General features: G+C 50.2%; 1 protein-coding gene across 1 annotated transcript in view; it reads right to left on the bottom strand.

Moving 5' to 3' along the window:
- Positions 1–9,837, bottom strand: part of LOC112070313 (nipped-B-like protein B) — a 92,762-nt gene extending 82,925 nt beyond the window's left edge. Inside the window, exon 1 of the mRNA XM_070438912.1 lies at positions 9,552–9,837. Within this exon, the coding sequence (XP_070295013.1) occupies positions 9,552–9,829 (278 nt within the window). The 5' untranslated portion in view covers positions 9,830–9,837. The remainder of the gene's footprint in view (positions 1–9,551) is intronic.
- Between the last annotated feature and the right edge of the window lie 2,101 nt (positions 9,838–11,938).

Here is an 11,938-nt window from a genome sequence, read left to right as displayed (position 1 = left end):
AAACCCCACTATCCCACCATGTCTTCCCATCCCACGTCCACATACATAATGGTAAGCTTCTCTACAACAAGTTCAACTGCGTTTATAATAGGAGTGTAGAGAACTGTCTATATTCAAAATGGCACCCTATTCCCTACATAGTGCACTACTTTAGTACCCTATTCCCTACATAGTGCACTACTTTAGCACCCTATTCCCTACATAGTGCACTACTTTAGACCATATTCCCTATATAGCACCCTATTCCCTATTACAGTGCACTACTTTAGACCRTATTCCCTATATAGTGCACTACTTTAGACCAGAGCCCTATGGCACCCTATTCCCCACGTAGTGCACTACTTTTGACCAAGGGCCAAAGGAGTGCACTATATAGGGAACCGGGTGCCACTTGGGACACAGTGTGTGTCTATAACAGTCTCCCATTCCTCTATCATTATTAGACTGCTGTCACTAGGGCCTCTCCAGAGGATATATGGACCTTTACATTCAAACCAGAGGCAATTACTGTAGTCCAGAGCCTGGAGAGGACAGTCTGGAGTCTGTAGCCCAGATAGGGAGGGCCCTTCCCTGCCTGACAGATGGCAGTGGTGCCCGTTTCCTATCCCCTCCTACTGACATACAGCAGCCATCTCCCTATCAGCCACATCAATCTGGCCCAGCCCAGCCTGGCCTTCCAGCTGCCGTTACCCATCAGGCCTAATGAGCCTGAGGCCCAGCCCAGCCTGGCTCCTCGCTGGTGGGGGAGGACGGAGGGGGCTGGAGAAACAAAGACGCCAACCCCACTTATTGTAGACCCCCAGACAAGGGCCATGGATTAGTTCATTGCTTGGGAGAAGGGTGGATGGAGGGGTGGGGGAAAGGGAAGGAGGGAAAAGCCATCAAAGGGCAAGTATTGTAGGAAGAGATGGTTCTCTCCAGGGCGACTGCAAGTGATCCCTTCCTTAACAGACAGAATGTAGCCGTACTAAACTGCTGTGAAACTGTAAGCTGCTCTTCCTTTTACCCATCAACCACTTCAGAAATGAACTTCTAGCCCGTTCGGGTTAACCTCACCCTCCACGTATAATACACCTGACAGTTAGACAGCTGGTATATGATTTCCATCTCAGGTTACCCACTATGTTCAATGTGCAGCCTAAAGGAGAAGCCTAAAGGCCACCTTGAGTGAACCAACAGACTGGAAGAATAGCTGCCAGAGAGTATACAGTGTTTCCTGTTGGCATGACGATCCAATTTCTGTTAGAAATATTGTTCGAAAAAACCTGTTCAAAACGGCAGTACTATCGAACATGTTTATCCCATCTCCCAATGCCTGTCCTATCCCGCAAGCCCATCACATACATCACTAACTGGTGACTGGGGAATCTATTGGTGGTTTCCAGTTTGCGCCGGAGTTAGCAGCCTAGGCTAGGTGATCCTGTTGTTGGCTCCGGAGTTAGGCAGGCCTAGGCTAGGTGATCCTGTTGTTGGCTCCGGAGTTAGCAGCCTAGGCTAGGTGATCCTGTTGGTTGGCACCGGAGTTAGCAGCCTAGGCTAGGTGATCCTGTTGGGTGCCGCCGGAGTTAGCAGCCTAGCTAGGTGATCCTGTTGTTGTGCTCGGAGTTAGCAGCCTAGGCTAGTGATCCTGTTGTTGGCACCGGAGTTAGCAGCCTAGGCTAGGTGATCCTGTTGTTGGCGCAGGAGTTAGCAAGCCTAGGCGTAGGTGATCCTGTTGTTGGCCCGGAGTTAGCAGCCTAGGCTAGGTGATCCTGTTGTTGCTCCGGAGTTAGCAGCCTAGGCTAGGTGATCCTGTTGTTGGCACCGGAGTTAGCAGCCTAGGCTAGGTGATCCTGTTGTTGGTGCTGGAGTTGCAGCCTAGGCTAGGTGATCCTGTTGTTGCACCGGAGTTAGCAGCCTAGGCTAGGTGATCCTGTTGTTGGCACCGGAGTTAGCAGGCCTAGGCTAGGTGATCCTGTTGTTGGCGCGGAGTAGCAGCCTAGGCTAGACCTCGTTGTGGCAGGAGTTAGCAGCCTAGGCTAGTGATCCTGTTGTTGGACCGGAGTTAGCAGCCTAGGCTAGGTGATCCTGTTGTTGGCTCCGGAGTTAGCAGCCTAGGCTAGGTGATCCTGTTGTTGGCACCGGAGGTAGCAAGCCTAGGCTAGGTGTCCTGTTGTTGGCCCGGAGTTAGCAGCCTAGGCTAGGTGATCCTGTTGTTGCACCGGAGTTAGCAGCCTAGGCTAGTGATCCTGTTGTTGCACCGGAGTTAGCAGCCTAGGCTAGGTATCCTGTTGTGTGGCACCGGAGTTAGCAGCCTAGGCGATTAGCAGCCTAGGCTAGGGATCCTTGTTGTCGCAGGAGTTAGCAGCCTAGGCTAGGTGATCCTGTTGTTGGTGCTGGAGTTAGCAGCCTAGGCTAGGTGATCCTGTTGTTGGCTCCGGAGTTAGCAGCCTAGGCTAGTGATCCTGTGTTGGCACCGGAGTTACAGCCTAGCTAGGTATCCTGTGTTGCACCGGTTAGCAGCCTAGGTAGGTGATCCTGTTTTTGGCGCCGGAGTTAGCAGCCTAGGCTAGGTGATCCTGTGTTGGTGCTGAGTTAGCAGCCTAGGCTAGGTGATCCTGTTGTTGCACCGGGTTAGCAGCCTAGGCTAGGTGATCCTGTTGTTGCACCGGAGTTAGCAGCCTAGGCTAGGTGATCCTTTGTTGGCACCGGAGTTAGCAGCCTAGGCTAGGTGATCCTGTTGTGGTGCTGGAGTTAGCAGCCTAGGCTAGGTGATCCTGTTGTTGGCACCGGAGTTAGCAGCCTAGGCTAGTGATCCTGTTGTTGGCACCGGAGTTAGCAGCCTAGGCTAGGTGATCCTGTTGTTGGCGCCGGAGTTAGCAGCCGTCATTTTCATTTTCCAATGACGGCCTGGGAACCGTGGGTTCACTACCTGGTTCAGCAGAACAACAGATGTTTACTTTGTCAGCTCAGGATTCGATCTTGCAACCTCTCGGTTACTAGCCACCACTCTAACCACTAGGCTACCTACTGCCTCTACACTCTAACCACTAGGCTACCTACTGCCTCTACACTCTAACACTAGCTAGCCTACTGCCTCTACACTCTAACCACTAGGCTACCTACTGCCTCTAACACTCTAACCACTAGGCTACCTACTGCCTCTACACTCTAACCACTAGGCTACCTGCTGGCCTCTACACTCTAACCACTAGGCTTACCTACTGCTCTACACTCTAAACCACTAGGCTACCTGCTGCCTCTACACTCTAACCACTAGGCTACCTACTGCCTCTACACTCTAACCACAGGCTACCTACTGCCTCTACACTCTAACCACTAGGCTACTACCTGCTGCCTCTACACTCTAAACCACTAGGCTACCTACTGCCTCTACACTCTAACCACTAGGCTACCTACTGCCTCTACACTCTAACCACTAGGCTACCTGCTGCCTCTACACTCTAACCACTAGGCTACCTACTGCTCTACACTCTAACCACTAGGCTACCCTTACTGCCTCTACACTCTAACCACTAGGCTACCTGCTGCCTCTACACTCTAACCACTAGGCTACCTGGTCTATGAAGCCTATACAGTGTTTATCTTTTAGAACAGTCATCTGGGTTTTCATTTGAAATGTCTTTATGTCATTCGCTTGTTATGCTAAGAAATGGGCAACTTTGTATTTGTAGTCACTGCACTGTCAAATTTGTTCTGAAGTTATCAGAGGTCACAAAAAGACCTCTTGATTTTGTGTTTAGCAGAGATCTTCTGTGTATAAAGTGATGCGGGACGGGGGGGGGGGAAAAAGCATCTAACAACGTATTTATCTGTTCTATGAGTGGTCTGAGTCTATCGTTAAATAACAAGCGTTTTAAAGAGCAACTTTAGTAACGATGGTTTTGGGAAACAGCTCGGAGATTTAACGATGCTCCCATGAAGGTTCTAACGATGAAYGTAGCCTTGAGATGKTTTTGGGAAACCGGGCCCTGGACCAGTCTGAAACCCCCTGCATCTGACCCCCCGCCCAACCTCCATTTCCTCTCCGAAATGCCTCTTCTCTAGACTTCATACAAGCGCTGACTGTTCAAGCCACCAGTTAACTTCCTGTCTGACATAATTATCCATCTATTGAACTACTTGTTTTKGTTTTTCAAAATTGCCTGTCTTTTTTTTTTCTCCTTCACTTTTAAAGGACTTTATGTAATAAAAATCACRCTAAAAGTTTAATAAATTATTATTATTTATTCAACTATCCAATAGTTTATCACTATGGAGAGGAGCTTAGAGCTTCAAAGCACAKCTAAACCCCTCCAGGAGTACGTACCACCTTCAAAGATGAATTAGACTCAGATAAAAGATCAGTTAGGAGGGAGGGAGGCCTGACTGCAATGAAGATAGACCATCTCTATCTGCTCAGATTACATGTGCAATTCGTTTATCTACATTACCTCAGAGCAGCATACACTTTGTACTGAGGCAACTTTATTGCATGTCTACATTCTGCAACATTAGATGCAGCCACCGGTACCAGAGCGCCAAGTCTAGGACCAAAAGGCTCCTTAACAGCTTCTACCCCCAAGCCATAAGACTGCTGAACAATTAATCAAATGGCCACCCAGACTATTTACATTGACCCCCCCCCATTTTGTTTTGTACACTGATGCTACTCGCTGTTTATTATCTATGCATAGTCACTTCACCCCCACCTATATGTACATATTACCTCAACTAACCTGTACCCCTGCACACTGACTCGGTACTGGTACCCGCTGTATATAGCCTACACACTGACTCTGTACGGTACCCCTGCATATAGTCTCCACACTGACTCAGTTCCGGTACCCCCTGTATATAGCCTCCACACTGACTCGGTACGGTACCCCCTGTATATAGCCTCCACACTGACTTGTACCGGTACCCCCTGTATATAGCCTCCACACTGACTCGGTACCGGTACCCCCTGTATATAGCCTCCACACTGACTCAGTTCCGGTACCCCCTGTATATAGCCTCCACACTGACTCGGTACCGGTACCCCTGTATATAGCCTCCACCACTGACTCTGTACCGGTACCCCCTGTATATAGCCTCCACACTGACTCGGTACCGGTACCCCCGTATATAGCCTCCACACTGACTCCGGTACCGGTACCCCCTGTATATAGCCTCCACACTGACTCGACCGGTACCCCCTGTATATAGCCTCCACACTGACTCTGTACCGGTACCCCCTGTATATAGCCTCCACACTGACCGTCGGTACCGGTACCCCTGTATATAGCCTCCACACTGACTCTGTACGGTACCCCTGTATATAGCCTCCACACTGACTCTGTACCGGTACCCCCTGCATATAGTCTCCACACTGACTCTGTACCGGTACCCCTGCATATAGTCTCCACACTGACTCTGTACCGTACCCCCTGCATAGAGTCTCCACACTGACTCGGTACCGGTACCCCCTGCATAGAGTCTCCACACTGACTCGGTACCGGTACCCCCTGCATATAGTCTCCACACTGACTCGGTACCGGTACCCCTGTATATAGCCTCCACACTGACTCGGTACCGGTACCCCTGTATATAGTCTCCACACTGACTGCGGTACCGGTACCCCCTGTATACAGTCTCCATACTGACTCGGTACCACACAGAGCAGACGCCAGTCACCACACAGAGGAGACGCCAGTCACCACAACAGAGGAGACGCCTGTCACCACACAGAGGAGACGCTGTCACCACACAGAGGAGACGCCTGTCACCACACAGAGCAGACCCAGTCCACACAGAGGAGACGCCAGTCACCACACAGAGCAGACGCCAGTCACCACACAGAGGGAGACGTCAGTCACCACACAGAACAGACGCCAGTCACCACACAGAACAGACGCCAGTCACCACACAGAGGAGACGCCAGTCACCACACAGAGCAGACGTCAGTCACCACACAGAGGAGACGCCAGTCACCACACAGAGCAGACGTCAGTCACCACACAGAGGAGACGCCAGTCACCACACAGAGGAGACGCCAGTCACCACACAGAACAGACGCCAGTCACCACACAGAGGAGGACGCCAGTCACCACACAGAGGAGACGCCAGTCACCACACAGAACAGACGCAGTCACCACACAGAGGAGACGCCAGTCACCACACAGAACAGACGCCAGTCACCACACAGAGCAGACGCCTGTCACCACACAGAGCAGACGCCTGTCACCACACAGAGCAGACGCCTGTACCACACAGAGCAGACGCCAGTCACCACACAGAGGAGACGTCAGTCACCACACAGAGGAGACGTCAGTCACCACACAGAGGAGACGCCTATCACCACACAGAGCAGACGCCAGGCACCACGCAGAGCAGACGCCTGTCACCACACAGAGCAGACGCCAGCACCACACAGAGGAGACGCCAGTCACCACACAGAGGGAGACGCCAGTCACCACACAGAGGAGACGCCTGTCACCACACGAGCAGACGCCTGTTCACCACCAGAGCAGACGCCTGTCACCACACAGAGCAGACGCCAGTCACCACACAGAGGAGACGCCTGTCACCACACAGAGCAGACGCCTGTCACCACACAGAGCAGACGCCTGTCACCCACAGAGCAGACGCCAGTCACCACACAGAACAGACGCCAGTCACCACAAGAGGAGACGTCAGTCACCACACAGAGAGACGTCAGTCACCACACAGAGGAGACGCCTGTCACCACACAGAGGAGAACGCCATCACCACACAGAGCAGAGAAGCCTGTCACCACACAGAGGAGACGCCAGTCACCACACAGAACAGACGTCAGTCACCACACAGAGCAGACACCAGTCACCACACAGAACAACGCCAGTCACCACACAGAGCAGACACCAGTTCCACAACGAACAGACGCCAGTCACCACACAGAGGAGCGCCAGCACCACACAGAGGGACGCCAGTCACCACACAGAGGAGACACCAGTCACCACACAGAGCAGACGCCTGTCACCACACAGAGGAGACGCCAGTCACCACACAGAACAGACGCCTGTCACCACACAGAGGAGACGCAGTCACCACACAAACAGACCAGTCACCACACAGAACAGACGGCCAGTCACCACACAGAGGAGACGCCAGTCACCACACAGAGGAGACGCCAGTCACCACACAGAGCAGACGCCAGTCACCACACAAGAGCAGACGCCCAGTCACCACACAGAGGAGACGCCAGTCACCACACAGAGGGAGACGCCTGTCACCACACAGAGAGACGCCAGTCACCACACAGAGCAGACGCCAGTCACCACACAGAGAGACGCCAGTCACCACACAGAGGCAGACGCCAGTCACCACACGAGCAGACGCCAGTCACCACCACAGAGGAGACGGCAGTCACCACACAGAGGAGACGCCAGTCACCACACAGAGGAGACGCAGTCACCACACAGAGGAGACGCAGTCACCACACAGAGGGAGACGCCAGTCACCACACAGAGGAGACGCCAGTCACCCACACAGAGAGACGCCAGTCACCACACAGAGGAACGCCAGTCCCACACAGAGGAGACGCCATCCCACACAGAGGAAGACGCCAGTCGCCACACAGAGGAGACGCCAGTCACCAAACAGAGAGACGTCAGTCACCACACAGAGGAGACGCCAGTCACCACACAGAGGAGACGCCAGTCACCACACAGAGGAGACGCCAGTCACCACACAGAGGAGACGCCAGTCACCACACAGAGCAGACGCCAGTCACCACACAGAGCAGACGCCAGTCACCACACAGAGCAGACGCCAGCACCACACAGAGGAGACGCAGCACCACACAGAGGAGACGCCAGTCACCACACAGAGGAGACGCAGTCACCACACAGAGGAGACGCCAGTCACCACACAGAGGAGACGCCAGTCACCACACAGACAGACGCCATCACCACACAGAGCAGACGCCAGTCACCACACAGAAGAGACGCCAGTCACCACACAGAGGAGACGCTAGTCACCACACAGAGCAGACGCCAGTCACCACACAGAGGAGACGCCAGTCACCACACAGAGCAGACGCCTGTCACCACACAGAGAGACGCCTGTCACCACACAGAGGAGACGCCAGTCACCACACAGAGGAGACGCCGTCACCACACAGGCAGACGCCAGTCACCACACAGAGGAGACGCCAGTCACCACCACAGAGGAGACGCCAGTCACCACACAGAGGAGACGCCAGTCACCACACAGAGCAGACGCCAGTCACCACACAGACAGACGCCTGCACCACACAGAGCAGACGCCAGTCACCCACAGACAGCACCACACAGAGCAGACGCCAGTCACCACACAGAGGAGACGCCAGTCACCACACAGAGCAGACGCCAGTCACCACACAGAGGAGACGCCAGTCACCACACAGAGAGACGCCAGTCACCACACAGAGGAGACGCCAGTCACCACATAGAGCCAGACGCCAGTCACCACACAGAGGAGACGCCAGTCACCACACAGAGCAGACGCCAGTCACCACACAGAGAGAGACCCAGTCCACCACACAGAGGAGACGCCAGTCACCACACAGAGGAGACGCCAGTCACCACACAGAGGAGACGCCAGTCACCACACAGAGGAGACGCCAGTCACCACACAGAGCAACGCCAGTCACCACACAGAGCAGACGCCAGTCACCACACAGAGGAGACGCCACGTTCACCACACAGAGGAGGATGCCAGTCACCCACACAAGCAGACGCCAGTCACCACACAGAGGAGACGCCAGTCACCACCACAGAGGAGACGTGCAGTCACCAACAGGAGGAGACGCCAGTCACCACACAGAGGAGATGCCAGTCACCACACAGAGGCAGACGCCAGTCACCACACAGAGGAGACGCCAGTCACCACACAGAGCAGACGCCTGTCACCACACAGAGCAGACGCCAGTCACCACACAGAGGAGACGCCAGTCACCACACAGAGGAGACGCCAGTCACCACACAGAGCAGCCTCAGCTATTAGCTCTCCCTCAGCATGCTAACGTGAGTAGCTGTTTCCTTCAATAACTCTCAGAGCTCTCTGGCTTTGGCTAACTGGCAGCCATTACTGTCTGGAAGCAAGAAATTCTGTTGTTGTTGTTTTTAGTGTGGTAAAATAGCCTTTAGATCATTAAAGGGATCATTAAAGAATCATTAAAGAATCAAGAATCATTAAAGAATCATGAATCATTAAAGAGTAGGAACGTAGAAATAGAAAACATCCTCTGAAGGTTGTCTGTTTTTGTATCTTCGTTGTCTCTTCAAGCTTTAGCACAATAACAATCTTAATAAGAATAATTTGGTGTCTGTTGTAGGAGTCTAATTAATCGTGTCACCTGTAGTGAGCTTGTAAGGATGGCTTTGTAAGAGCCCAGTGTGTATTCCTGTCAATGTCAAATTCTCCATTAACCAGGGGCATGATAGCATTCACATCCATTCTGTGTATCCTACCAAACATTCCCAGCATGTACTGTATCTACAAGTGGAGGGTGTAAACCAGGGTGTATCCTTCCAAATCTAAACCCAGTTTAGTATGTTACTCGTCCAGACTCAACTGACCCTTGTTCCTCCATCATCTCCTGSAGCTCCATGCACTTCAGCTCCACCCTCCTCTTTCTGTCATGGTCTAGGATCTGCCTGTGGGCCTTCTTCACTAGGACAGGCTCCGGGCTAGGCTCCTCCTCTTCTTCTGGCTTGGGCCCTACAGCCGGGGCGGGTACCGACGCTGACCCGCCCTCCCCGGCCCCTGTTCCTGCCAGGGCCACGGCCGTAGGAAGCACACCGTTAACAATGTCCTGGGGGGAAGGCACCCTCGCCCCATCGTACATGGTGACGACGTTCTATAGAGAATGAGAGAGAGAGAGAGAGAGAGAGAGAGAGAGAGAGAGAGATTAGAGAGATTAGTGGTACCAGATTAATTGTTTACCTGGGATGTACAGTCAGGTCCATAATTATTGGCACCCTTGATAAAGATGAGAAAAAAGACTGTATAAAATAGTGCTTTCAGAATGTATTCACACCCAATGACTTTTCCATATTTTGTTGTGTTACAACGTGAATTTAAAATTGATGAAATTATGATGTTTTGTCACTGGCCTACACAAAATACCCTATAATGTCCAAAAGGAACTATGTTTTACACATTTTTTACAAATGTATTCAGTTTGTAAAGCTGAAATATCTTGAGTCAATATGTGTTCAACCTCTTTATGGCAAACTTAAATAAGTTCAGGAGTAAACTGCTGAACAAGTCACATAATAAGTTGCATGGATTCACTCTGTGTGCAATAATAGTGTTTAACATGATTTTTGAATGAATACCTCATCTCTGTACCCCACACATACAAAGTATCTATAAGGTCAATGAGTCAAGCAGTGAATTTCAAACACAGATTCAACCACAAAGACCAAAATAAAAAAGGGCACCTATTGGTAGATGGGTAAGAATAAAAAAGCAAACATTGAATATCCCTTTGACTATGGTGAATTCATCCATTACACTTTGGATGGTGTATCAATATACCCAGCCAATACAAAGATACAGGCGTCCTTATTAACTCAGTTGCCAGAGAGGAAGGAAACCGCCCAGGGATTTCACCATGAGGCCATATGGTGACTTTACAGCAGTTCCAGAGTTTAGTTGTATTTACTCCACAATACTAACCTAATTGGCATAGTGAAAAGAAGGAAGACTGTACTAGAGCTGTGGTGGTCACCAACTTTCGTCGGCCGGTGATTTTCAAACAAATAACTGTCGGTCTCACGGTAATTGACCAATAATTAACATAAACACATTTCGCATCTCCTGGCTTCCACACTGATGCAGACCTGTGAAACATCTACATTTTAAAAAGTTTAATAAATCCATGTAATATAGCCTACACCTTCACAATAAATCCGTTATTTATTTTACACAGGTCTAAATAAACATGATATGAAGAAAATGTAGTCTATTTCAGAAGAACAGAATAGCATACTCTGAGTTGTCCTTATGTTAGGTCCTGATCTGGCTATGCCAAATGGCTGTGGGCTACACTAGTACTCTTCGTCGTATTGGTGTCCTTTAGTAGTGGTTTCTTTGCAGCAATTTGACCATGAAGGCCTGATTCACACAGTCTCCTCTGAACAGTTGATGTTGAGATGTGTCTGTTACTTGAACTCTGTGAAGCATTTATTTGGGCTGCAATTTCTGAGGCTGGTAACTCTAATGAATTTATCCTCTGCAGCAGAGTTAACTCTGCGTCTTCCTTTCCTGTGGTTGTCCTCATGAGAGCCAGTTTCATCATAGCGCTTGATGGTTTTTGCGACTGCACTTGAAGAAACTTTGAAAGTTCTTGAAATGTTCTGCATTGACTGACCTTCATGTCAGTCAATCTGGACTGATTGTTGTTTCTCTTTGCTTATTTGAGCTGTTCTTGCCATAATATGGACTTGGTTTTTTACCAAATAGGGCTATCTTCTGTATACCCCCTACCTTGTCACAACACAACTGATTGGCGCAAACGCAATTAGAAAAAGATTAATTCCACAAATTAAAATGTAACAAGGCACACCTGTTAATTGAAATGCATTCCAGGTGACTACCTCATGAAGCTGGTTGAGAGAATGCCAAGAGTGTGCAAAGCTGTCATCACGGCAAAGGGTGGCTACTTTGAAGAATCTCAAATATAAAATATATTTTGATTTGTTTAACACTTTTTTGGTTACTACATGATTCCATATGTGTTATTTCATAGCTTTTATTCTACAATGTAGAAAATAGTAAAAATAAAAATAAAAACTTGAATGAGTAGATGTGTCCAAACTTTTGCCTGGTACTGTATGTACTCCTATATGTTTAATTTAGAGTTATTAATGTAACTTTAGGTGTTCTACAAACGTTGGGATATATGTATAGATTTTGAATGCATTGTAAGGCTGGATGATGCGACTAATGA

This window comes from Salvelinus sp. IW2-2015, unplaced genomic scaffold (assembly GCF_002910315.2).
Source record: "Salvelinus sp. IW2-2015 unplaced genomic scaffold, ASM291031v2 Un_scaffold1286, whole genome shotgun sequence".
Classification (NCBI taxonomy): domain Eukaryota; kingdom Metazoa; phylum Chordata; class Actinopteri; order Salmoniformes; family Salmonidae; genus Salvelinus; species Salvelinus sp. IW2-2015.
Note: the sequence above shows the minus strand (reverse complement) of the source record. Positions and strands in the feature narration are given on the sequence as shown.